This window comes from Dioscorea cayenensis, chromosome 12, assembly GCF_009730915.1.
Source record: "Dioscorea cayenensis subsp. rotundata cultivar TDr96_F1 chromosome 12, TDr96_F1_v2_PseudoChromosome.rev07_lg8_w22 25.fasta, whole genome shotgun sequence".
Lineage (NCBI taxonomy): Eukaryota > Viridiplantae > Streptophyta > Magnoliopsida > Dioscoreales > Dioscoreaceae > Dioscorea > Dioscorea cayenensis.
In genome coordinates, this window is record NC_052482.1 from 16,314,513 (window position 1) to 16,337,625 (window position 23,113).

The 23,113-nt window shown below is 35.1% G+C and overlaps 3 protein-coding genes across 3 annotated transcripts; 1 reads left to right on the forward strand and 2 right to left on the reverse strand.

Annotated features, from left to right (window-relative positions):
- Positions 1-712: 712 nt before the first annotated feature.
- Positions 713-1,954, forward strand: LOC120273978 (putative glucan endo-1,3-beta-glucosidase GVI). The gene is made up of 2 exons (XM_039280725.1): positions 713-833; positions 983-1,954. The coding sequence occupies exons 1-2, from the start codon at positions 752-754 to the stop codon at positions 1,936-1,938; spliced, it is 1,038 nt and encodes a 345-aa protein (XP_039136659.1). The 5' UTR covers positions 713-751; the 3' UTR covers positions 1,939-1,954.
- Positions 1,955-1,998: 44 nt separating this feature from the next.
- On the reverse strand, positions 1,999-10,056 carry LOC120273977 (transcription factor GTE6-like). Its single transcript, XM_039280724.1, has 8 exons — positions 9,876-10,056; positions 9,632-9,790; positions 7,594-7,671; positions 6,636-6,860; positions 6,442-6,540; positions 4,905-4,963; positions 2,902-3,049; positions 1,999-2,430 (listed from the first exon to the last, which is right to left on the reverse strand). The coding sequence occupies exons 1-8, from the start codon at positions 10,044-10,046 to the stop codon at positions 2,257-2,259; spliced, it is 1,113 nt and encodes a 370-aa protein (XP_039136658.1). The 5' UTR covers positions 10,047-10,056; the 3' UTR covers positions 1,999-2,256.
- Positions 10,057-11,975: 1,919 nt separating this feature from the next.
- Positions 11,976-16,151, reverse strand: LOC120273372. Its single transcript, XM_039279999.1, has 3 exons — positions 15,914-16,151; positions 13,023-13,328; positions 11,976-12,336 (listed from the first exon to the last, which is right to left on the reverse strand). Exons 1-3 carry the CDS (start codon positions 16,129-16,131, stop codon positions 12,267-12,269), a joined length of 594 nt encoding a protein of 197 aa, XP_039135933.1. The 5' UTR covers positions 16,132-16,151; the 3' UTR covers positions 11,976-12,266.
- Between the last annotated feature and the right edge of the window lie 6,962 nt (positions 16,152-23,113).

A 23,113-nucleotide genomic window follows, 5' to 3' on the forward strand; every position in this document is an offset into this window, starting at 1 on the left:
ACTTAAGGACATCACAATCTTGCCATATATTCTCAAGTGCAAAACAGTAACAATTTTAATTGGATTTATTCACCATTATTCACATTAAAATCTTATTTATATTGCTGCAATAAATTTAGTAACTCTTGAAAATTGTTTAAAACAGAATAATTTTGACTTATTTTCTACAATGTTCTTGGTATTAATTAAATGCAAGAGGCATTTTGTAAAAAATATCCTACCAAATAATTTTAACACAAAAATTGGTGAATAAAGACAAGCCATAAAAAAAAGGAAAATAAATAAATATTAATTCCTTAATTAATCCTCTAAATGAACATAAATTTCCCCCTTATACTGTTCATATCTAAACTTTTTTTTTTTTCAATTACTAAATAAATATATTTTAAAATTATTTCCTTCAGTTTTGTAGCTGTCCATCCATTTTTGGATGGACAGTTACAAAATCCATTTCAGCTATATAGCATTACTCTTATCCAAATTGATGAATTTAAGGAAATTTCATGGCACCAAACAAAAAAAACAAATCCATTTCAGTATCATTCCATTTTTGGTCAACATTTCAACCCTTAAATAGAGATCACTCCAAGAAACTAGTCTACAGCTTCTGGTCACCAACCCTTCCTCTTCTTTTTCTTCATGTAATAAATTATAAGTTTATAACTACTTCTTCTTCCTCATGATACTAATGTGTTACATAAAACTTATTAATCCTGTGTGCTTTGTTGCAGTGAACTATACTTTGGAATCAATGGAAGATTCTTGTTGTCAACTCTCCACCATCTCTCCATTTCTCATGCTTATATTTCTCTCAACCATCACAACACTTGCAGGTAGACTTTTATTTATTTATTTATTTATTTTTTTGCTTCCATCATATTTACGTACCAATATGGTTATGTAAATTTCATATGATATATGAGACACACACACCAAGTAAGAAGTCCTTAGCAATAACATCAACAAATCACAAACAATGCAGGAGCACAACTGACAGGAGTGAACTACGGAATGATAGGAGACAACATTCCACCACCAGATCAAGTGATATCACATTGCAAATCCAAGAACATCAAAAACTTACGTCTGTTCGACCCAAATCAAGCTGCACTACAAGCCCTGCATGGCTCTGGCATCACCGTCATCCTCGGCACACTCAACCAGGACGTCCAACCACTCGGCACCGACGCAGACTTCGCCAAAACCTGGGTAGCAACCAATGTCATCCCTCACACCACCTCCGTCACCTTCCGGTACATAACCGTCGGCAACGAGGTCATTCCCGGAGACATAGCAACAGGTCAATTTATCCTTCCCGCCATGCAAAACCTCCAAACAGCACTCACTGCAGCTGGTCTTTCCATTCCGGTCACCACCGTGGTCCCCACCGGTGTGCTCGGAGTTTCCTTTCCTCCTTCTCAATCAGTTTTCTCAGAATCATCACTCCCCATCATGGGCCCAATCATCTCCTTCTTGGCAGCCAAACAAACACCACTCCTCGTCAATGTATATCCTTACTTCGCTTACTCCGGCAACCCGAAGGACGTGAGCTTGGATTACGCATTGTTCACGGCGACGAAGCCTCCGGTAATTGACGGAAAGCTGTCATACATGAACCTTTTTGATGCTGTAGTTGATGCTATGTATTCGGCAATAGAGAAGGTGGAAAGTGGTGGAGCTGTGGGGTTGGTGGTGTCGGAGACCGGGTGGCCTTCCGGCGGTGGTGCTGTCGGAGCTAGTGTTGAGAATGCATTGACTTATAATAAGAATGTTGTGGCGCATGGGAAGAGTAATGCTGGCACGCCGAAGAGACCTGGGAAGGGGTTGGATGTCTATGTGTTTGCTTTGTTCAATGAAGATCAAAAACCTGCAGGGACTGAGCAGAACTTTGGGTTGTTTTATCCTAACTTGACTCAAGTGTACCATGTTGATTTCTAAATTATTGTAATTATTATTTATCATTAGTTATAAATAATGAACAAAATCAAGTCCAGCCTGTAATAGAGAGATGGCATTTCATTTATCAAAAGTTTGAATCTGTTCATGAATTTAAGATAACTGACAAGACATCTGAATAAGAAGAAAAATGCCATCTAATTTGTGAAAATGCATGGTTCAGTTTAGAGTGTTCACAGAGATAAAGAAACTCCTGAAACAACAAGTGCACCAGAAGGATATACATGTTTTGAGGCAATAAAAATGGCTGCTTAGATGGGCTAATCAATCACAGATGAAGGAACCATTTAAATACATGAACTACACGGATGAAAGCAATTTGCTTTTTCTCTTTGGAAATTTTGCCAGGGCCTGGCAGATCTCCTTCTTGCGCTTTGCGTTCCGATTACGATCAACGTTACTTGGTGGGTTTTTCGATTGAAGATTCATTGAGTCTTTCAGGAAAAATTTGAGCTTCCACAAGGTTGCTTCACTCTACACCAAAATAATTTTGAAGTTGTGATTAACAGTTACAACAAAAATAGCAAAAAAAAAAAAAGAAAAACAAAGTTCTAATTACATGAAAGGATCTGACTAGATTGACTTAGAAATGATGGAAAAACAGTCCAACTTTAACCACTAAGTAGGATGTTAATCAACAAATTCAAACCATTAAAAAATTTAAATAAAAGTAGGTGTTGCCCTAAAAGGCTAAGGTCCCTCACGAAAAAAACTTAGGGCACCTTTATTATCCATCTTCAGTAAATATTTGTCCTATAGAGTCTAACGACAGCTCAGTGATGTCTAAGAAAATTAGACCAGTAAGTGTTTTTCAGTGCAGTGAACATGTTGAATGTGCTCAATCACTTATGGAACTCATGAAGCTGAAAATTATCTATAAGGAAGTCAATGGAAAAAATTTCAAGCAAGGAACTTCAGGTGGCATCTGACAAACAGAATATTAACCTGTTCATCCAAGTTTATGTCCACCTCCTCAGACATAGCCTGGAAGCTGGGATTGCTCTCAGCAATAATCCCTAGCACTTTGACAAGATCTTCATCTGACAAATAACTCAATGCTGTACAAAGTTTTCTTTTGTCTTCTGCCGACATTCTGGATCATTTTATAAACTTAGTTAGAACTGATCATGAATAAATGAACAATTGTTATCATTATAAAGCTCAGAGATACATATAAAATTTCATGAAAGTTTTAAAATGCCCAATGTAAATGATGAGAAACTGGCAATTATCAATATCTTAATCTCTAGTTACTAGAGTTCTTTTTTCACCAAAAAAGAAAGACGCAGAGAAGTCAATACTTCTAGCCTTGGCAGAAAACTTTAGTTAGCAAGTACATTGTTTTCTAATGCAAAGTGTGAAGTTAGAAAAAGAAACAAATAGAAAGCAATTTTACATCTGTTGTCATGTAACTCTAACACAGATGCCTTCTATATTATTGGCAAACCAGCCCAAAGTGTGGCAGAAATTAACCAAAGCAACTTAAAAGAGGCCTCACAATTATTTTACTTCAGGCCTGGGAATGGTAGGGACTTCAGAGAGTCATGATCTAAAAGTAAACAGATGGGCAATAGTTTGACTATCTGTATCATCATGGCAGTATTACAACACTTGGCTAAAAAATCCTCAAGCCTTGAAGGTAGTGCTTATAAATGAAAATAAGACCAAGTTTCAAATAAAGAGAATCCTCCTTCTGACTGTTAAAAGAGAGGGATTAGGAGAATTGTATGGTCAGGAAAAATTCATCAAAGACATAGGTAGCTCCTGTCATAGATAAGGCTATCAAAGGGCTGGACAGACCTGGGCCTGCCAAAAAGTCTCATGTCCACAAGCCGCAACCCAAGGATCACCTGTCATATGTAAGGCTATCAAAGGGCTGGACAAACCTGGGCCTGCCAAAAAGTCTCATGTCGACAAGCCGCAACACAAGGATCATTCCGTTGAATCATTTCTATCAGGGAGCACGCATTCTTTGCTTGCCTTCCCTCATCTTTTTCTGTGAAAATTCTAAGGTCATTTCCCTCCATCTGGGATCCGAAACACACCTAAAGGCAATTTTAAGGAATTCATTGTTTGCCAAAATTTAAATACACTTTTCCCATTTCTACTAGCATAATCATGAGTGCATTTTTAAACATTTCTCTGTTAAATTTTAATATTCTGCATTGTGCCTACTCACCTAAAAAAGGATTAGGGGAAACTCACACCTTCCCTCCTCAGCCAACTGATGGGTTTGTCTTCACTAAATTTTTTACATTATTCTAGTACTTAGGATATACTCAACACCTTGATAATTCTTGATAACTCCTTTTTCTTGTTTCATACTGGAAGGGTTCATTAAAACCTCTCTAAATTCTACATTTATAAAAAGAAACAGCTCATACTTATAACTGCCAAAGACAACCAGAAAGGTAACTCTTCTTGGCCCTCAAAGGAAAGGTGGCAAACCCAATCAAGAAAACAATTACCGCAAGATGGATAACTGGAGTCTCCACCTGGAGATTCCTAATAGACCCTCAACAGGGACTAACAATGACAAAATGATGGTATTTACAGTGATGGGCCCTTCTCAACTTTCTGCAAATTCACAAGCAAGATGTTGTGGAACTAGAAAGCGCATTAGTTATGGTGACAATTAAGGACAGAATTTGGACTTTAGGGACAAAGCATGCTGCCAAGAAATAGTACAATTAAACCAAAAAATTTTTATTTCCTTAGTCCATTTATAACAAATATCGGCCTACATATCCCCTCTTCATTGATGTCAGGAGTTGATGTAAATTTAAGACATTTATACATAATGACAGCTATTTGCAAAGAGAGTTTTTTTCTTTTTAAATCAAATTAACTTCCCAATAACACAAATAGCCCTAAATTTTGATTATTGACTAGGTAAGAATTAGGATGCATATGTAACAAGAAAAAGGAGGAAAATTCAAGAGATTTACCTACATTTATGGGCCACTGCTTCTCTTAGTTCATCTAAGTTCAAATTGAGTTCTGCAAGCTGAAAATGATAGAATAACAATGATCAAAATTCAAATAAATATTATATTTTTAAAAATATTTTGACTGATTAAACTATATTGGCAAATGCTTTTGTGGTTACCGGAAGTTGAGATCTATATTGGTTTAAGATGGCTCAATTCTATCGGTTAAATCCTTTATAACTAATGCTATTAGAATGCTCAGAGACAAAAATAAATTAGAATAAAATTAAAAAGAACTCGGCAGCATTCACTTTTTTAGTTCACAAACAGAAGGAAATATGTACAACAATTGAGCAGCATGCACATAACTTCTCAGATATGGGCAGTGCACTGGAAATTGGAACTGAAGAGAAGAATACGACCTGATAATTTTCATCAAACAACCATTACATGATTTTTCTTATCTCTGATGATTTCTTTTTTATGCTGTTTGGGGGAATAAAATGATATGTGGTTCTGGAAAGACTTGCAGACACTATCAATTTTCAAGAGTAATTCCTAATGACTAATAGCTACTTCATAGATAAACTAATCAAAATTATTTTTATTTATTTACAAATATCAGTCAACTTAAAAAATGAAACTACCATTTTTGTGATTAATCATATAATAGCCACTTGGCAATCATCAGCAGGAAAGGAAGTGGAAGGGAACGAAATCACTGGCAGAAATAAGAAGTTATCCATGGTGATACAAATGAACACCACAATCCAAAATACAAAAATAAAGATCCACTTCTAAGATATGTTATAAAGTAAACATAACTGACTGTATCATACTAAATATCAATTAAACATGATTATAGTAGAACATACAACAATGGACTCCATTCAGTCATACAATCACATAGCATACCTGTAAACTCTTGCATTAACCCCATATAATATTCCATAACTAACTATGTAACAACTTCTCTGACCAAAATTTCTAAGCCTCAACAAGAGATAATAGATAGTTAGGTTGCCAAAGCAACTGTAATTCTATCTAATCAAACAATCCGATGCTCATCGTTAATATAGGCAGGCAGTATACACAAAGTTTGAGCTTCTTGGGCCCTTGTAGCACAAAGAAAAGCACTCATACTTATAGGGAAGCCAGATAATGTCAACTCAAATGTTTTATCAATGTAGTCCAAGACCTCAGGTTATAATAATGCCTCATTATAATTTTTTTCCCTTTCTTAAGTATGTTGGCTTCCTCAAAAAAAAATTCCATCCTGCAAACAATACAGTTGTATCTGAATTTGCATTCCTTCATTAAACATCTGCAAAAAGGGAACACAGTGCATAAAAGAGCTTACACCCATATTGTTATTTTTATTATTTTATTTATTTATTTATTTGACAAACGTTGGCAAGCCACATATTCAATCTTTGACCTCTAATTAGGGAGGGAAGTGAACTACCAAATCTCTTACCATGGAGGTGGTATATTAAAATAGTTACAATGTTGCACCTAATTCTTACTAAAAAAAAGAAATTCCAAATATAGTTACCCTGTTGTTTGTTGCTCTAGCCATTTTCACAATAGCAGCCTCTTGAGCAGTCTGCATATTTTCAAGGGCTTGCGCCTCCACCTCCTGTTGTCTTCTTTCCTGAGAAGGGATAATACTTTTTTCATGTGCAAAAAAAATTGCTGCATCATGCATCGATACAAAAACATAAATTGCAGTATGTTATCAACTATTACCTCAGCAAGAACCTTTGGCAATAGCTGCAACCACTTCTCTTCAAATTTAGCCAATAAACTTTTGGCCATTACATGAACATCATCCTTCTCATCATTATAGGTCATTGCATTTGTGAAAATTAATCTGACATCAGCATATATTTCACGCACATTTTTATATCCACTACCATCCTTGGCCTCCATTTGGTTCTTAATTGTACTGAAATCCATTGGCTTTTTAATAATCTGAACCATTTCAAAATTTTCAAATGTATTTCTCAATGCAACATACGATGCATCTTATGTCTAACAGCATTAAAAGACTAGTAAAATTTTATCAAAAACAGAGTAATCTCATTGATATGACTAGCAGGACACCATTCTATATGACTGAATTCGAACGCAAAGGTCACACATCAAGGCAAAGGCCTAACTAACAAAGATGTCAGTGTGCCCTTGCAGCTAAAAACACATTTGGGACATATATTTTACGTTTGAATTGTAATAAAGTACTATTTATGAGAAAGCACTAAAGAAGTGATATTGATCACTACAAAGCTGATGTGCCAACCAAATAGGAAAAAGACTATTTATGAGAACTTAACCAAATAGGACAAAGATGAGTTCAACCATAATAAAGTACTATTTATGAGAAAGCACTAAAATACAAGTTATAAAGAAAAGATGAAGTGCTAATTAAGGAAAAATTTATAGGACATACCCATGATCAAGTCCATGGAGTAAAACAAAATATTAAGTGAAATCTATAAACATGACAAGGTGACCCCAAAGAGTTGTTTATTGTATATAACCCAAGTCAAAACATATGTAGTTAAGTTCTTGACAATTACATATTAATCACTACTAAGCTGAAACAATATCAAGAAAAAGAAGTGATATTTGATATATTAGCATATATGGCACAAAATATATTGAAGATTTTTTTAGAACTATTTGACAAAGAAAGTAGATGCATTACATCATAGTAGTCATGCAGACCATAGCTTACAACATCTACCGGCTCCTTGAATGGATCAGCCCACTTGTGTTGTGAGATCTGGAGATATTCATAATTTAAACATTAGAGACATAGATATATGGAAATCATAAATAATGCCAATTTCTAAGCCTTGCCAAATGAATGTATTTCATCTAAACAGAAAATCACATAAACAATTAACTGCAAAAATTGTTCTAATTTAATTGAGTTGAGCAATACAAACTTTCATTCATCTCTGTGGCATCACCACCCTAATTGCAAAAACTCCCCATAGTTAAGAGATTTCAAAGGGGAGTCAGGAATATTACAAGAATATTCACTCTAACTTTATTTGTTAAAATTTTTCACATATTAACCTTCTTCTCCTTTACTCCCTTTCCTTATCTCTTACCAAATCCAAAGTCTGCATCTTACTTGCATAAGTACATGTAAAGGTATCCCACGTAACACCACTATGCTTCTTAATCAAGCCCAGCAATCAGTAATCAATCATCAAAAGTAAACTTCATATCATTATTATGTGAATACAAAAAGACATACTTATATATAATGGAAATTTCTAACTACCCAAGAATCAAATTAAGAGCATATATAAAGTGTGCACATAGTACCTACAGATATCAAGTTATAACTTCACATGATTTAATTAGGGTGTAGGGTAGTAAATCATGCTAGGTATTTGGCTGCATATGGTGCAGATTTCAAGGAGTTACATATGCAAACAAAAAGGATCTCAGAGAGTTATACGCAAAAGCTTCCTATCAAATCTTAGTTCCCATGTTGACAAAATAAATTTTTAGATTGCTAACTACTCACTTGCCTAACCTATAAGATCATAGGCATAGCCTTTGTTACTAGAAAATGCACTCATATGGATCAAAACAGAGAACAGGAAAGGCCTGAAAAACAAGAAAGAATATTCTACATCAGCCTGTTGTCCACCCTTCTAAATGCTACAAATAGAAAGGAGAACCTTTAAAAATTCAAATTGAATATAACCTGTAACTTTAAATACTTAGTGGTTCACTATAATGACCATACTAAATAAGAAACTATGGAAAGGCAAGCTTAAAGCTATTTTTTCTTTTTATTTTTTATTGAAAACAAGAAAATGCTCCTTTAAACCATTTTGCATTCTTGTTAGTCACATCATTCCATGGTTGTAAAAACTTTCACAAATCTCTTTAAGAAAAATATTAGTTAATGAACATGTCTATCAGTGAGTTTCTATATATAATATCCCTAGAATGGTTGTGATAAAATATCCGTATAACTTTGTGACAACTATATGTATATTCAAAATCATGCCAACTGACAAAAGCCTATTGGGTGGATTTGAGTTCCAGACTTATGAAAGCCAACTTGAGCTCTAACCAACAAATAAGTGAAACAACTCATGTAATGAAACATTAGGACGATATCTTCCCATATATTTATTTTATGTTATTTATTTATAAAGTGCTTAATAACCTTGAACATAAGTCATAACATATAGATTTCTTAGAAGTGTAGTTTAAACAGAGTAAATTACCCTAAGTCAATCATGGTTATGCAGATTAATAAAGTGCAAGTTTTGTCATTATATATAAACATGAGTTTCTTGTTATCATGCATAAAAATACAACCTTGTTTAAAGCAAAGAAATCCATTGCACTTGTTTCTCTTCCCATGTCTTGTTACTTTCATCATTATATTCTTCATATTAATCTACTCTCCTTCATGGAGGTTGTTTCGTACCTAACTAAAACTAATCAAGAAAATCCACATTCCTTCAGTTCCAAAGATTCCTAACCAGATACACAGATTATTTCTAAAACCCTAGATATCCAAAACTAGAAGATTATTCGTGCATCATAATTCTAAGATTAAAATCTAATACAATAATCAATTAAATAGAAAATCACAACATTGAGCCTTATTGAAATCATATTTTAAGACAATTAAGCATCCAAAGACATTGTTTCTCTCTCTCAGCCTGCAATTCATAGTGAAGTAATACTAAAATTTTCAACCAGACCTGGCGCACTATCGTGCCAAACTGCCGCATGAGATCCCTCATTCTCTCTTCGCCGTCCTTGTCTTTCAAAGCCTGATTCCTGGAGCTCTTCAAGGCCAGCTTCTTATCCTTGCTATCATTGGCATAGAATTTGGCAATCTTATCCACCTTCCGCTCCAACTTCGATCAACCAAATCATGAATCCCATAACACCATAAATACATCAAAACCAATAAATTTAGATAATAGAGAGATTAGAGCAAACCTCATCGACCTTGGAGACGATTTCGTTGATTCGGTGCCGCAGACTCTCGATAGGCAGCGGTGCGGCGTCGAAGCCATCTTCTCCTCCGTTCACGGTCGCCGGAGGCGCCGCAAAGTGAGCGTTTGCTTGCGTGGGAGCGTCCTCTGGAGCAGACGACGTTGTGGCAGCCATTGCCAAACTTCCACCGAGAAACCGCTACAATGAATTAAAAAATATATAAATATAAAGAAACTTTTGCAATTGAGCCCCTTAAAAACTTTGGTATTAACATATAGAGAAAAATTTTGCTTATAAGCCATGTAAGAATTGGATAATTTCCGATTTATAGCCCATAGATAGCATTTGTATTTGCTTATATATCCTCATCATAAAAATTAATTTAAAAATTTAATAAAAAAGATGAACTCTTATATTTTCCTTTTAGACTCTCAAATTTAAAAACAGAAAAAAGAAAAAAATAATAACTCTCAAAACATACTAAAAGAAGAGTGGAATTAATTTAGGTTTAAAAAAAAATGGATAAACCACTAAATAAATAACAAGAATTCACATCATATATGAAAGAAAATTGGCTCTATGATTTTTTTTTTAAGGAAAGTGGATAAACCACTAATTTATTGAAAATAAAAGCAAAAATAAAACAACGACACGACAAAAATAAAACACACAAACACACAGCGTACAAGACGGTAGTTAAAAAAAAAGAACAAAAAGACAAAAGGTAAAATAAAACTGGAAAACAGCCACCAGAGGTGATGCTAGCCTAAACCAACAAGCTGAAAGAAAGCAAAAATAGATGAAAAGAAACAGCTTAGTCGGTAAAGTCCACCATGCGGTAACAAGAGTCATACTCAGCTATAATGGTGGAGTGGCTCACTCCAATGAAGACTGGGGATTGTGGTGCCGACAAGGTCTTCTAATCTAGCTCTCAGGAAATCCAAGGAGTGCTTGAGTTTCTGAAATAACTCTCTTAGGAAACACCATTACGTGTAGCTGGCTACAGAAATCCAAGAAAGAAGCATATGAATACTTTTAATGATGATTGAAAAGTGAGGAAAAACAAGGGATTTAAAGATTCTTCTATTTCTTTCCAGCAAGATATTCTATAGAACGGCTCGTAGAAGGAGATCCCATAAAACACGTTGTCTAACTTCCAAAGAAGAAGGCCTAGAGTTGCAGACCTGGCGTTGTGAATGAGGAAAAGTTTGCAAACCTAAGATTTGGCTAAAGAAGTGCCAAAAGCGCTTAACAAAAACACGAACAGGTGGTCGGACGTTTTAGTGTCTTTGAGAGGTTGTCCAAGGTAAGGATTTTGTCGTCCTAAACCAACCAAAAGAATAGGGTAATCTTGCTTGAGCAATTAGTCTTCCAAAAATATGGGCTCAGAGGACTACACATTCCACCATTTGAGAGGAATTGGTAAAATGATCGAACAAAGAAAAGCTTGTCACTCTTAGTTCATATCTTCATATCGTTTTGTGAGCTAGAACAGTCTAGAAAAGAAAGACAGTAGATACGAGATATCAACAATGGAGGCTGTTCAGAAAAAGTTTTCTAGAGTAGAAGCACCTTGAATGAAATATCTTATCGAGACCCAAGGGACAATACAATCATTGTAGAGGTCAAGCCAGATGTCTTTAGGAGCTCTGTCATTTAACCATTTTATCGTTTCTAAGTGAAGTAGATGCTCCATTCTTGATGCTTCGTGTGGAGAAAGTATGAAAAACAGGAAGAAGGGGTGCAATATCAAACCAAAAGAGAGATTTTTTTTTTTCTTGGGTGCTTGGTGAAACAAAAGCCATGGAGGGCCCTGATTTAGGTATAGTTGAATTCAATAATATTAGGCCAACAACTCTTTTGGCTTATACAAATTTTCCACCAGTTTGATATAAAATGAAAATTATTTTAAGTATTTAAATATACTAATTTTTGGGGGTGTTTGACCCTTCACTGCTTGATTGATTACCAATTTACCATAGTAAGCTAAGTCAAGTTACAACTTAACATTGATTTTGTTTTTTTAATAATGTTAAGTGATGATCTAGGAACACATCTAGAAATCAGACGATATCAGCGCACCATTCAAGACCACTTTCAAGCTTTGCCAAATCCACTCCTCAACATTTTAAACAATCTCACCTAAATCAGTTTAGAAGATCAATTTTACAATTCACACAGATCTAACAGTAATATAACCCCTAATACAAAGTGTGCACCAAAAGCTCTGTATCATGCTTCCAAATACAGCACAAGATACATAAAAGGAAAAGAAAAGAAAAACCTAAAAACTTTCAACGGTGTGATGAGATAACAAAGCATTACAGAAGCATGTATTAGATGAATTCCATCAGTATCTCATATTTCTATCAGCATTCTGACCATGTATGGTTGCTACTGAGAAGGTTGATGGTTTCTTTTGTTCACAAATAGCTTGTTCACATCTTCAGTCACCACATTACTCCTGCCAAAAAAGCAGAGAGAAAAATTGTCAAGGAGAAGCTGCATCTCATTCAACATGTTTCAATTTCAGATTAGAGAAAAAGGACATCGTAAATTAGTTGCTAAATCATTGAAAAGTAAAAGAAAAATAAAAATGTTACACACAGACATAGAAGTGTTGTTTATGAGTAGGTTCAGGAGAAAAGTGATTTATTTGAGATGTAAAGAGACAACGAAACGCAAAGGCATTTTCATCATCTTTCATAGAAATAAACAAATCAAGAAGATTATTCATGGTGGAAGACATGGTGCACCAAAGTGAATCCATGCCACATAACAAAAGCATTACTCAAAAGTGGCACGCACAATTGTGCGATGAACAATACTTCTCAAGTGCTTGAAAACCATGAAACCCCAGAGAGTATAGAATGACTAGTGAATAGTAACAAAGAGATCACTAAAACAATGGATGTTGCACATCATAATCATCCAATCTACTTAATTTGATTGGATGAGTTGACGCAAAATCATTTTAATTGTTTACTTGGTGATGGCTAGATAAGAAGCTTGTCTACTAAATATTGCCAGAATCCAGCATAGTCATTTTCTACAAAGTTTGAGCATCATTTTCACATTTCTTTTCTTGACATGCCTAGCAATTTGGTTTACAAGAAAGAACTTAAAAAAAAAAAAAGAATATGAACTAACCTCCCATTTAGCTGAGGTGGAACCAGCAATCCACCCAATGTGTCAGGCGCATTTCTTGAATGCGGCAAACTCGAGCGGGGAAGTTTACCACGAGGATGTGGGAAACCTGAACCATTTGACTCTCTCTTCCGAGAACCACTTTCTGCCATAGCAGCAACAACTCTGGAAGAATGGTCATTTCCAATCAATTGATAAGATGAAAATGACGGTGAAGATAGAAGCATTGAGGCATCCGGGAGCTTTTCCACTGACGGCAAAGATGAAGATGAGGCATTATTGGATTCTGCAAGCGATGATGGTGCTAAGCTGCAAAATCAAATCCAACATTGACATGGATGTATCAAGGAAAAAATTATTATTCTCTTTCTACTTGTGCCATTTGCTCAGATATGCTTGCTGACTACTGAACATCCATATTCAACACAGCTAATATTTAGTGGTTTTTCCCTTTTTCCTTCACATAATAAGCGAATTGTGCCATAGAACATCACAGAGATGATTCATTAAAGTGACTAGACCATAAGATACACAAATAGTTCAGACTCAAGTGAGCATTAGTTTGGACTCAACAATTACCCCGACTTTGAACAATCATAATTTTTTAGATATATGAGTGACCAAACACATAGCACTATTTTTAAAATGGTAAAACGAGCATTGTAACCTTGGCAGGCAGTATTTAGGTTAACATTGTTGCCTAGCAACGCAAGTCAAATTCCTACCTCTAGTTCTCTTCAATAGTTAGGATATGTTTCTCGAATTAATTTTAATTTTAATTTTTATTTTGGGCCCAAAGACAATCCTAAAGCTAATATTTAGTCATAATGTTGCCATGCAAATGTCATCATGAATAAATTTTTTTTTTTTTACTACCAGTAAATTTCCCCTTTCTTTTATCAATCTTCCCTCAATCATATCACAAGAAATTCGCAAACACAGCTCACTACACCAAGATATTATGACAGAATACTGGATAATGCTTCGTATGCAGACTCATAACAGTAAGATAGAAAGAAAAGCCAAAGTCAATGAACCAAGAGTGTTTAAAATCTTACAGCTCTGATATAGAAAGTCATTTAAAATGTAAAAGTTCTAATAAACTCAACATGCTTGCTATTTATCAATGCAATCAATATGATGCTCTAAGTACAGAGCACCATAGGAGAAATGAAGAACTTATTTTATCCACAAAAAGCTCTCTCCATTCATAATAGGCATGCCTCTCTAACTACTAATTAAACAAATGCAAACAAAGCTTCAATCCTACAAACCTAGAATATAAAGTTTAAAAAATAAATAAATAACGCTTGTCATTGCAAGGCAGGAGTAGGTGATAGGTTTGCCATAATATTTCAAATTCTAACTTAATTTTAAATTTGCAAACAGATCTTCCACAAACTCACAGACCATACACGGAAAAATAATTCTATTTTAGAAACTGTATATATGATCTGGAGTGAACAGCAAAATTTCTAACATTTGAAAAGGAAATGTTGGATGCCATTCAAGTTAAGACAATTTCTAACAACTTCCAAAATTAATAGATTATCATCCCACCCTTAGATTTTTTTTTTTAATCCAAAAAAGGGAAGAATAAACTAGCGAAACAAATTTCATGCAAGTCACTCAAAGTTCAAGATGCCTATAAGAAGCTCAGGATTGGCAAGAAATCTAAACAAGCCAACCTCATTAAAATATTAAGCTTGCAATAAAAAATAGCCAAACTTATGATGCAGCACATCTTGGTTGGTTATAAGTAGTTTCTTTCATTCTTACGATCTTTGGTGCCAGCCACCAGGAAATAAACAATCAGAAAGTTAAGCTTTCACTATCCAAGATGCGATTTTAACTTCTCCTATCTAGTTTCTGAGAACAATTTTGTCGCTTCCAAGTAATCTAGTTGAGATAATGAAATTGCTATAAAAGAATATTCTGTGGGAAGACACTCATGCACCCATTGAGCCATCCAAAGTCCATCTTGGAGCTCATCGTTTTAGGTAGGCACTTAGAATGACCTATTATTGAATAAGTTTTTAGACGCACATGTTTGCTCGCTTACAACCTTAACTAAATGGGTTTAGAAAAACAGCAGTAAATAAAAAGGGGAAAAAAGGAAAAAATCCAGATAACTTCCACTCCGAAACACTACAAACAAAAGGCAGTTTACCTAGTCATAAGGCAAAATCCAACACAATCCCCAAGCTTTTTATCTTAGACGAACTGAATGCTACAGTAATTTAAATCTCTACTCCTAGTTACAAAAATAAAAATTAACAACCACAGATTTGAATGCCAAATACCCCAATAATCAAAGGCTACATTTTGGATATTCTTTTCAAAGTCAACCATAACAGAGTTCAAAGAAAACTTGCAGCAATTCTGATACAATGGCACTAAAGCATATTTATGTGCTAAAGTAATTTGCATCTAATTTAACTAATCAACCACATGAAAAATTTTAACTTTGGTCACATTTGAGTTATATTTCAGCAATTCTTACTAACTGAGCTCCATTTGAGCTTGAAGCTATGTAATTAAATCCTCTATAGCAGTCCTATACCCAACGTCTACCAGACCATATACCAAGAGGAGCATTCCAACAATGGTATCATCTCTTTTGTAAATCCATGCATTGAAAGATAAACAGAATCTCCACTATTTTGTAGTTTCACAGAACATGACCCAAATATAAAACCCTAAAAATTTCAAAAAAAAAGACTACTTTTTACATTTCTCACACAAGCATTAAAAGGTTGGGTTAACAAGCAGAACGATCATCAAAACCCTAATTCAGCGCATGAACCTCAATGAAATCCACGAAAATAATACTTATTGATCCACATAATTAAAAAAAACAAAGCAAGAAGCATGGATTGAAGTGGAGAAATTACCGATTGTGGAGATTGGGAGGAGCGGGAGGGAGATTGGGCTCGTCTCGCTTCTCTTTCTCCTCTTGCTCTCCTTGTTCTTCTCCGAGATAGTCTTCATCGTCTTCCTTATCTTCACCTGAAGAAGAATCGTAATCCACGAGCGACATCCTTCTCCTTCGAGGACCCTCCGAAGATAAATTAGAGAAACACTGGGAAATTATGAAATGAAACCCTTTCATGGTTTTTGTTCCAGTGGTGAAGTTGCTTTTCTTTTGCACTTATCCCCTTGTATGTATCATATTTGTGTTTCCCCAAAAAAAACTTTGAAAACTAGTAAGGACTTCACGGGCTCTCCTAAATTTTGGTCCACTTAAAATATCCTTTTAACTTGTTTAATAATTTAATTATTAAATAAATTATTATTAAACAAGAGAGGAAAAGCCCTTACTGAGCAATGATAAATGAACTGACATAGCACTAGTCCAATATCAAAAAGAGATCAAATTTGAAGCCTTGACAAAAAAAAAACAAAGCCTTTAAGACCGATTCTAGTTCTAAAAAAAAGAGGAAAAGCACCTACTGAGCCTTCACTTGATCCCCTTTAAATCTCTCTATAATTTTTTTCCCTTTTGTTTAATTTTGTTTAAAATAAACTGTTTACAAGTTTCTGATATCTTTTGCTATGATTGAAAGGGTATCTCAAATCCCAAATCAGAGAATAGGATTTAGGAGCTCGTGACCAAGTTCAAACTTGACATTTTTTGTCTTGTGGAGACCCGAGCAAACAATGCTCGGTGTGCCCATTTCTACAAGAGATTCTCAAGGAACTGGAACTGGGCTACCTTACAGGTAATTGGTATGTCAGGTGGGATTATGGTATTTGAAAGCTAGAGATTGGCAAAGTCACTCCATTAGCTTTCTCACACCATAACATCCATTTGGCAATATCCTCTAACTATCATCTATTGTTTACAATTCTGAGCATTTTACTTTGCAAAAATGTGTGTGGAATGGTCTCTCCAACCTCTCTAAGCTTAGTCTTCCCTTGTCTCTTTTAGTAGGTGACTTTAATAATATTGTATCTTATACTTGGTGTAATGGGCAGTTAGGGTGTGCTCATCATTGGGCACATCTAGATAGATTTTTGGCTAATATGGATTGGATTTCTATGCTAGATACTTATAATGTCCACCATCTCTCACATGTGATATCAGATCATGCACCCTTGATTCTTAAAACCCCTGTTCACTTTCATTCTAAAAGTAAAATTTTTCAATTTGAAAACTTTTGGTTGGATAATAAAGGTTGCCATGACTCTATTTAAAAAGTTAGAATTTTGCTCCCAACTCTTCTCCTCTTCATGTGTTCTAATACTTGGTTTCTCGTAATAAAAATCATTTGATGTCTTAGAGGTCTTCCAGGTATTTCTTCTTTAGACGTTGATATTAATAACCCTGCAAAGAGTTATTCATCTTAAAAACTTGGAAACTTCCAATGATTCCAACTCTATTGATAGCATTATGTTTAGATCCCTCAATAATAAACATCTGTCCCTACTTAAGCAGAATAACATTCACTGGGCAGAAAATGCTCATATATTATGGCTTAATGATGCGAATATTAACTCTAAGTTTTTTCATAACGTTGCCTATGTTTAGAAGCATAGATTTAGAATTTCTACTATAAATGATAATCAGGGCAATGTTTTATCTGACCCTCTAAAAATTGAAAAGTGTTTTAAAATTTTTATTTAAATTTTTGGAATTCTTATGGAAAATATTTTGTCCCTGATCTTATCAAAGGATTGCTAAATGATCACAATGTTGTGACAAAGGAGAATAAAGCTCTTCTTATTAGGCATGTTTCTTATGTTAAGATTTTTTCTACAATAAGAAGCATACCTAAAGGTAAGAACCTTGGATCTGATGGCCTTAATATTGATTTTGACTTGCATTATTGGGGTATTATCAAAGATCCCCTCTTTAAAGTTATATCTCTCTTATCACATAGCTAGCCTTCCCAACTCTTGGGGTAGAACCTACATTATTCTCATCCCTAAATTAGATAATCCTAAAGGTGTTATGGATTTTCGTCCTATTTCACTTTGTAGTGCTTCTTATGAATAATTTCCAAAATCCTCATTAATCATCCTAAGCTTGTTATTCATAAGTTAGTTGGATGTGACCAAAATGCTTTCTTGGTTAGTCATTCCATCTTTGATAACATTCTTGTTGTCTAGGAAATAGAGCATACTACAGAAAATGATTCCAAACCCCCAGGGATGTTAAGTAAGATTAATATAGCTAAAGCTTATGATATGATTGATTGGAACATTGTTCTTGCTACCCTCCACCTCATGAACTTTCCCATTATTTGGATAAAATGGATTAGGGCTTGCATCACTACAACTAGCTTTTTTTTATTGATCAATGGTAAGCTTACTAACTGGTTGAATATTAGTAGGGGCCTTAGAAAGTTGTTTCCAAAAACTTGTCAGCCATCCAGAACCATGCATTGCTCCTTAATTGGGTGCCAAGCTTTGATGCTAGATTAAATCACAATTTTAGCCACCTTATATTTGCTAATGATTCAATCATAGTTTCTAAATCAACTTGTCTAGCTGCTAAGGCTGGTGAACCTTGTCTTTCAGCATATAGAGATTTAACAGGTCAAACTCCAAACCTCAATAAGTCAACCATTCATTTTTCTAGCGAGTTTAATAGGCGAGTTAGCAAAGCCATTGCTAATATTTTAGGGATGAATGTAGGCCATTACCCTTTAAAAAACCTTGGATACCTTATCTCTCCGAAAAATCTTAGCACTAACCAGTGACAAATCTCTAAGATGATTTAATCTTGGAATCACTCCACCATGTCCAAAACTGGTAATGTTGTCCTTATCAATAGTGTCCTTCTCCCTATTTCCAATTATCTCCTGTACTGCACTGCAATACCTGATTCTATTCTAAACCAAATATCTAAACTAACCAGAAATTTTCTTTGGGGTAGGGGTAGCAATAGTATCGGCTTCCATACCATTCGATGGGCATTATTACTCTTGATAAAACTGAGAGAGGGAAGAGGGAAGAGGGAAGAGGGGGTCTTTAAATTAGAAATCTTAGACATGTAAAGACAACTTTAATGGTTAAAAATGTCCTTGCAGTTTAAAATTTTAATGATAAACTTTGGGTAAATATCTTGAATTCAAAATATGCTTTCTGTCAACTTCGACAATGGCACATTCCTAAAAATTCATCTAGTTTTTACAAAAGTCCGTGCTCTATTGCTAATAAGGCGAAGTCCCATTTTTGGATTAACAAGTGTAATCCTAATAAAACTGACCTTTGGAATGACCCTTGGCTTTTTTATATTCCGATTGCCTTCAAACCTACCTTTGTTAACATGAATTTCCCCTTTGATACTTTAACAGTTCATGATTTTGTTGATTCTAAAACTCTCAATTTTGATGCTTATAAAATGATTTTTGGGGTTCATAGTAGATGGAATAGAAAGAGGAAATGGACGGTAGACAAGCATGCTAAAAACTCTTTGGTCTGGTCTTCATCTGGCTCAACTGCTTCAATTGTTAAATATGTCTATAATCACTTGATTCTGGGATCTACCTGTCAAGATGATAGCTGGGAAGGTTGGTAGGCCATTTGGCTCAACACTACCCCTAGAGAGTGAAGGTCTTCCTATGGAGATTTTTCATTGTAGATTCCCTACTTTCGAGTACTTTCATAGGTTGAATCTGGGCCTTCTATGCCCTTCTACTTCTTTGGATTAGATCTAGAAAATGATTGATATACCCTTTGCATAACCACAAGTGCAAAGGTCATATAAGTAATAAAGTGTACCTGAACAGATCAGGTAGTCGAATCCTCAGGGACTGGTATTTCTCTCGATACTTGTTCAATTTATAATATCTAACTGACTCAAGAGATTGGTTGAAGTCTAATTTAAAGCAATTAAAGAAATGCGGAAAGGGAAAGTAAATAGAGATAGGGTTTGGGTTGAAAAGATAGAAGTGGAAAGGATAATGCCCGGATTAAACCCCTCAACAAATGTACTGCCTAGGCAATGATTAAACGTACATTTCCTTGGACCATGGTGACCACCTATAGAGGGTTTGATAATGTACAACCTCACTCAAGGATCGGAGTGGACTCAACCCCTTCCCTAATATGTGTCCTAGCTAAATAGGTCATTCAATCGCCATCTAGATGGCGGACAAGAAACTAAGATTAACATGCTTCTTGACTGCAATTACAACTACAGGGAACATGCATATCAAATCAATGCTCACGCAGCTAGCGGCAATTCTCACGTTGAGTTTTGTAACATACAAATATCAAGGTAATCAACACAAAGATGAACAACCAAGATAAACAAAAAGGAGACCACAAGGAAACTCAATAATCAAAGCAACTCAGTCAATACATCATAAGTCAAGGTTCATAATCCAAGGCACCGAATGACGGTTAGTCCATCATGGTTCTACAATGCATCAAAGAAAAACAACAAGAGAAAGAAATGTTATCTATAAAACTCTCTTCTTGCTTCACAATCCTTGTCGGAGAGCGATCTATGATGATCTTGTGGGCATTCCTTTGTTCCCACAATGATCTCTCCACTCATATCCGGCCCTAAATGGTGCCAAGCTCTGCCCTAGCCCTTGTCTCTAGAGAAGAGGAAGAAGATCTCTTCAAAACCTAACTTTAGGGCTTACAAAACGCCATTTTTGATGCAAGTACGGTCGCGCTCTTAACAACTTTTTCCTCGGGGTGTCTTGGAACTTGTTCTTTGCGTGATTATAACCCAACCTTAAAAGTGCATGGGCGTAAGCATGCCCGTGCTTCAAGAGTACGATGGTGCTAGGGGTAGTGAAATCGTGCTCTTCAGTTTGCTCAAGTTCCAGTGAAGTACGCTGGCATAAACATGCCCATGCTTTTTGACCGTGCTTCCAAGCTGGGCTGAATTTCTCTAAGTCCTAAAAACTGCACTGTCATAAGCATGGGCATGCTTCCCAACCATGCTTGTCCTGAAAAGTGCATTCCAACTCCACTTCACACCAGAATTCATCTCTATTCATTTCTTTCAATCCAAGACCTGATTATCTGCATCATTTAACAAATATACCCCAAGTAGCATCAATTTTAAAGTAAAAGAGTGCAAAAAGGACAAGTGAATCATGTGATAGGTATATAAAATATCTATATAAATACACTCATCAATGATGAACATATTATATGGGGATGCCATAAAAGCAGAGGTTGTTGGAATTTAATAAGCCATTATATATGTATAGATTTGAATGCTATTGTTGAGTTTTCTTCAAATGATTGGATTTGAGAAGATGGGGCACAAGGGTGGATAGCCAAAGCTTTAACTCTATCATTACCTCTTGTTCTTAGCATGGAAAGCAAGATGTGGCAAGGTGTTTAAAAAGCAAAAGCCATACTTCCAGAGCATTTTCTAGCAGATAATTAAAATGGGCAAGGATTGCTCAAAGGGCATCAAACAAAATTTAGGGAAGTTGACTAACTCTATTCATAATTCTAACTCCTTATCTTTATTCACTGATAGCTCATGGATATAGAATAGTAATCAAATTAGGATCGGTTATGTCCTAGTTAATAGATACATTGTTATTGTTTATGTAGGTGCTCTTCATGATAAAGCAAACTCAAGGCTACAAGCTGAAATAAAGGCATTGGAAGTGGCTTTAAATCACTATATTGATAAAAGTCTCTTTCCATAGCGTATTTACAATGACTGCTTGAGCATCATTGACCTGTTGTATAAGAAGGACCTGAGTCTATTATGGAGATATGATGATCAAATCAAAGGGCTCACATTAACCTTCAAAAGGTGTTCGAATGTGCTATTGAAGTTCATTTCTACAAACCATAACAGTTTGGTTGACGAGTTGGTGTCTTTTGCATCCAGGAATTCAGGATTATCCCTTTTTCATAGAGGATTGGATCTCCTCAATTGGTTGCTGGAAGTAGCTTCAACTAGTGAATTTATTTTCTAACTCCTAGGTTAGTATGATTTTGTTTGTTTTGATTGTCATTTTCTTTTTTGTTTTTTTTTTCAATTGTTTAGCTCTCCTTTGGTAAAAAAAAAACTTATTTAATAATTTAGTAGTTCTTGCATTTTTAAAATTTTAATAACTCATTTTTTTCCGTTCATGCATAAGCTTGTCCTAAGGCCAGGTGAGCTTACCAAGACACAAACAAGCTTGCACAATAGCCATGCCAATAAAATAAGAGTAGGGAAGAAAACAGTGAATACAAATATTTATAAAATAAATAAATAAACTTTTTTATGAATATGCAACAAGTGCCCCCCTTAAGAGATGACAAGGGACATGCATATACAAAGGCACACTAGTGGCAAGCACATGGGAACTAGTGATCTATGCCCTGTTCAATAAAGACTTAATTTTAGGAACTACATATCTTTGTGAAAATTATTAAAAATTTTAAACTCATTTTACAACTTTTAATCATTCACTTTAATTGCTAATTTGGTGTGGTTTTAATTTTACCTCTCCTATATTTCACTTTACCCTTAAAAATATTAAATTAATAGGCATATAAATAATCAAAACTAACCTAGTTTAAAAAAAATTAAAACTTAACTAACATAAAAACCCCATGACAACCATCTGGTGGAGAAGAAAGAAATTTAAAATCTTTATTCATGTGGTATCCACCTTTGCTAGAAAATTGGCACAAAAATTATCATTACCCTCCCAAACTGTGTGTCACAACTTGCAAGATACATCCCTATATGCTAAGCATCAAGTCTAAGAGTGCATGAGCGGGGGTAGTAATACGGAGTTCCACTACTGACACCGGTGTCGATGCCACCGTTTTGAGAAAGGAGACTCATGTGGATGAGTGGCAAAGAACGGAATCTAGGTGAGAGCTCATGGGTGCGTTAGGATGGAGATGACAACTTTTTTTTTTTATGAAAAGATGATTCATGACTCTTTGGATGGAGCAATGGCTATTATCACCATTATGGGGGTAATGACCATTACCAAACTTGGGGGATTGTTAGTTCTGGAGGGGTAGAAGTGTGATAATTTTTCACTCAACCTCACATATAATGTAATCACATACAATTAAACATGCAAGAGAAAAGAGGCACATGAATTGGTTACCCAGTTCGGCACAACCTACCTACGTCTTGGGTACCAAGTCCGGAGAGA

Bases quoted from the DNA above. Each gene is read 5' to 3' on its own strand.
- LOC120273978 (XM_039280725.1), top strand. From the start codon at position 752: ATGGAAGATTCTTGTTGTCAACTCTCCACCATCTCTCCATTTCTCATG. The intron at 834-982 runs GTAGACTTTTAT...CAAACAATGCAG, and splicing joins AACCATCACAACACTTGCAG to GAGCACAACTGACAGGAGTG.
- LOC120273977 (XM_039280724.1), bottom strand. From the start codon at position 10,046: ATGGCTGCCACAACGTCGTCTGCTCCAGAGGACGCTCCCACGCAAGCA. The intron at 4,964-6,441 runs GTAACTATATTT...TATCATTTTCAG, and splicing joins CTAGAGCAACAAACAACAGG to CTTGCAGAACTCAATTTGAA. The intron at 3,050-4,904 runs GTAAATCTCTTG...AAAATGATCCAG, and splicing joins GCAGTGGCCCATAAATGTAG to AATGTCGGCAGAAGACAAAA.
- LOC120273372 (XM_039279999.1), bottom strand. From the start codon at position 16,131: ATGAAAGGGTTTCATTTCATAATTTCCCAGTGTTTCTCTAATTTATCT. The intron at 13,329-15,913 runs GTAATTTCTCCA...TTGATTTTGCAG, and splicing joins CCTCCCAATCTCCACAATCG to CTTAGCACCATCATCGCTTG. The intron at 12,337-13,022 runs GTTAGTTCATAT...CTTTTTTGGCAG, and splicing joins CCACCTCAGCTAAATGGGAG to GAGTAATGTGGTGACTGAAG.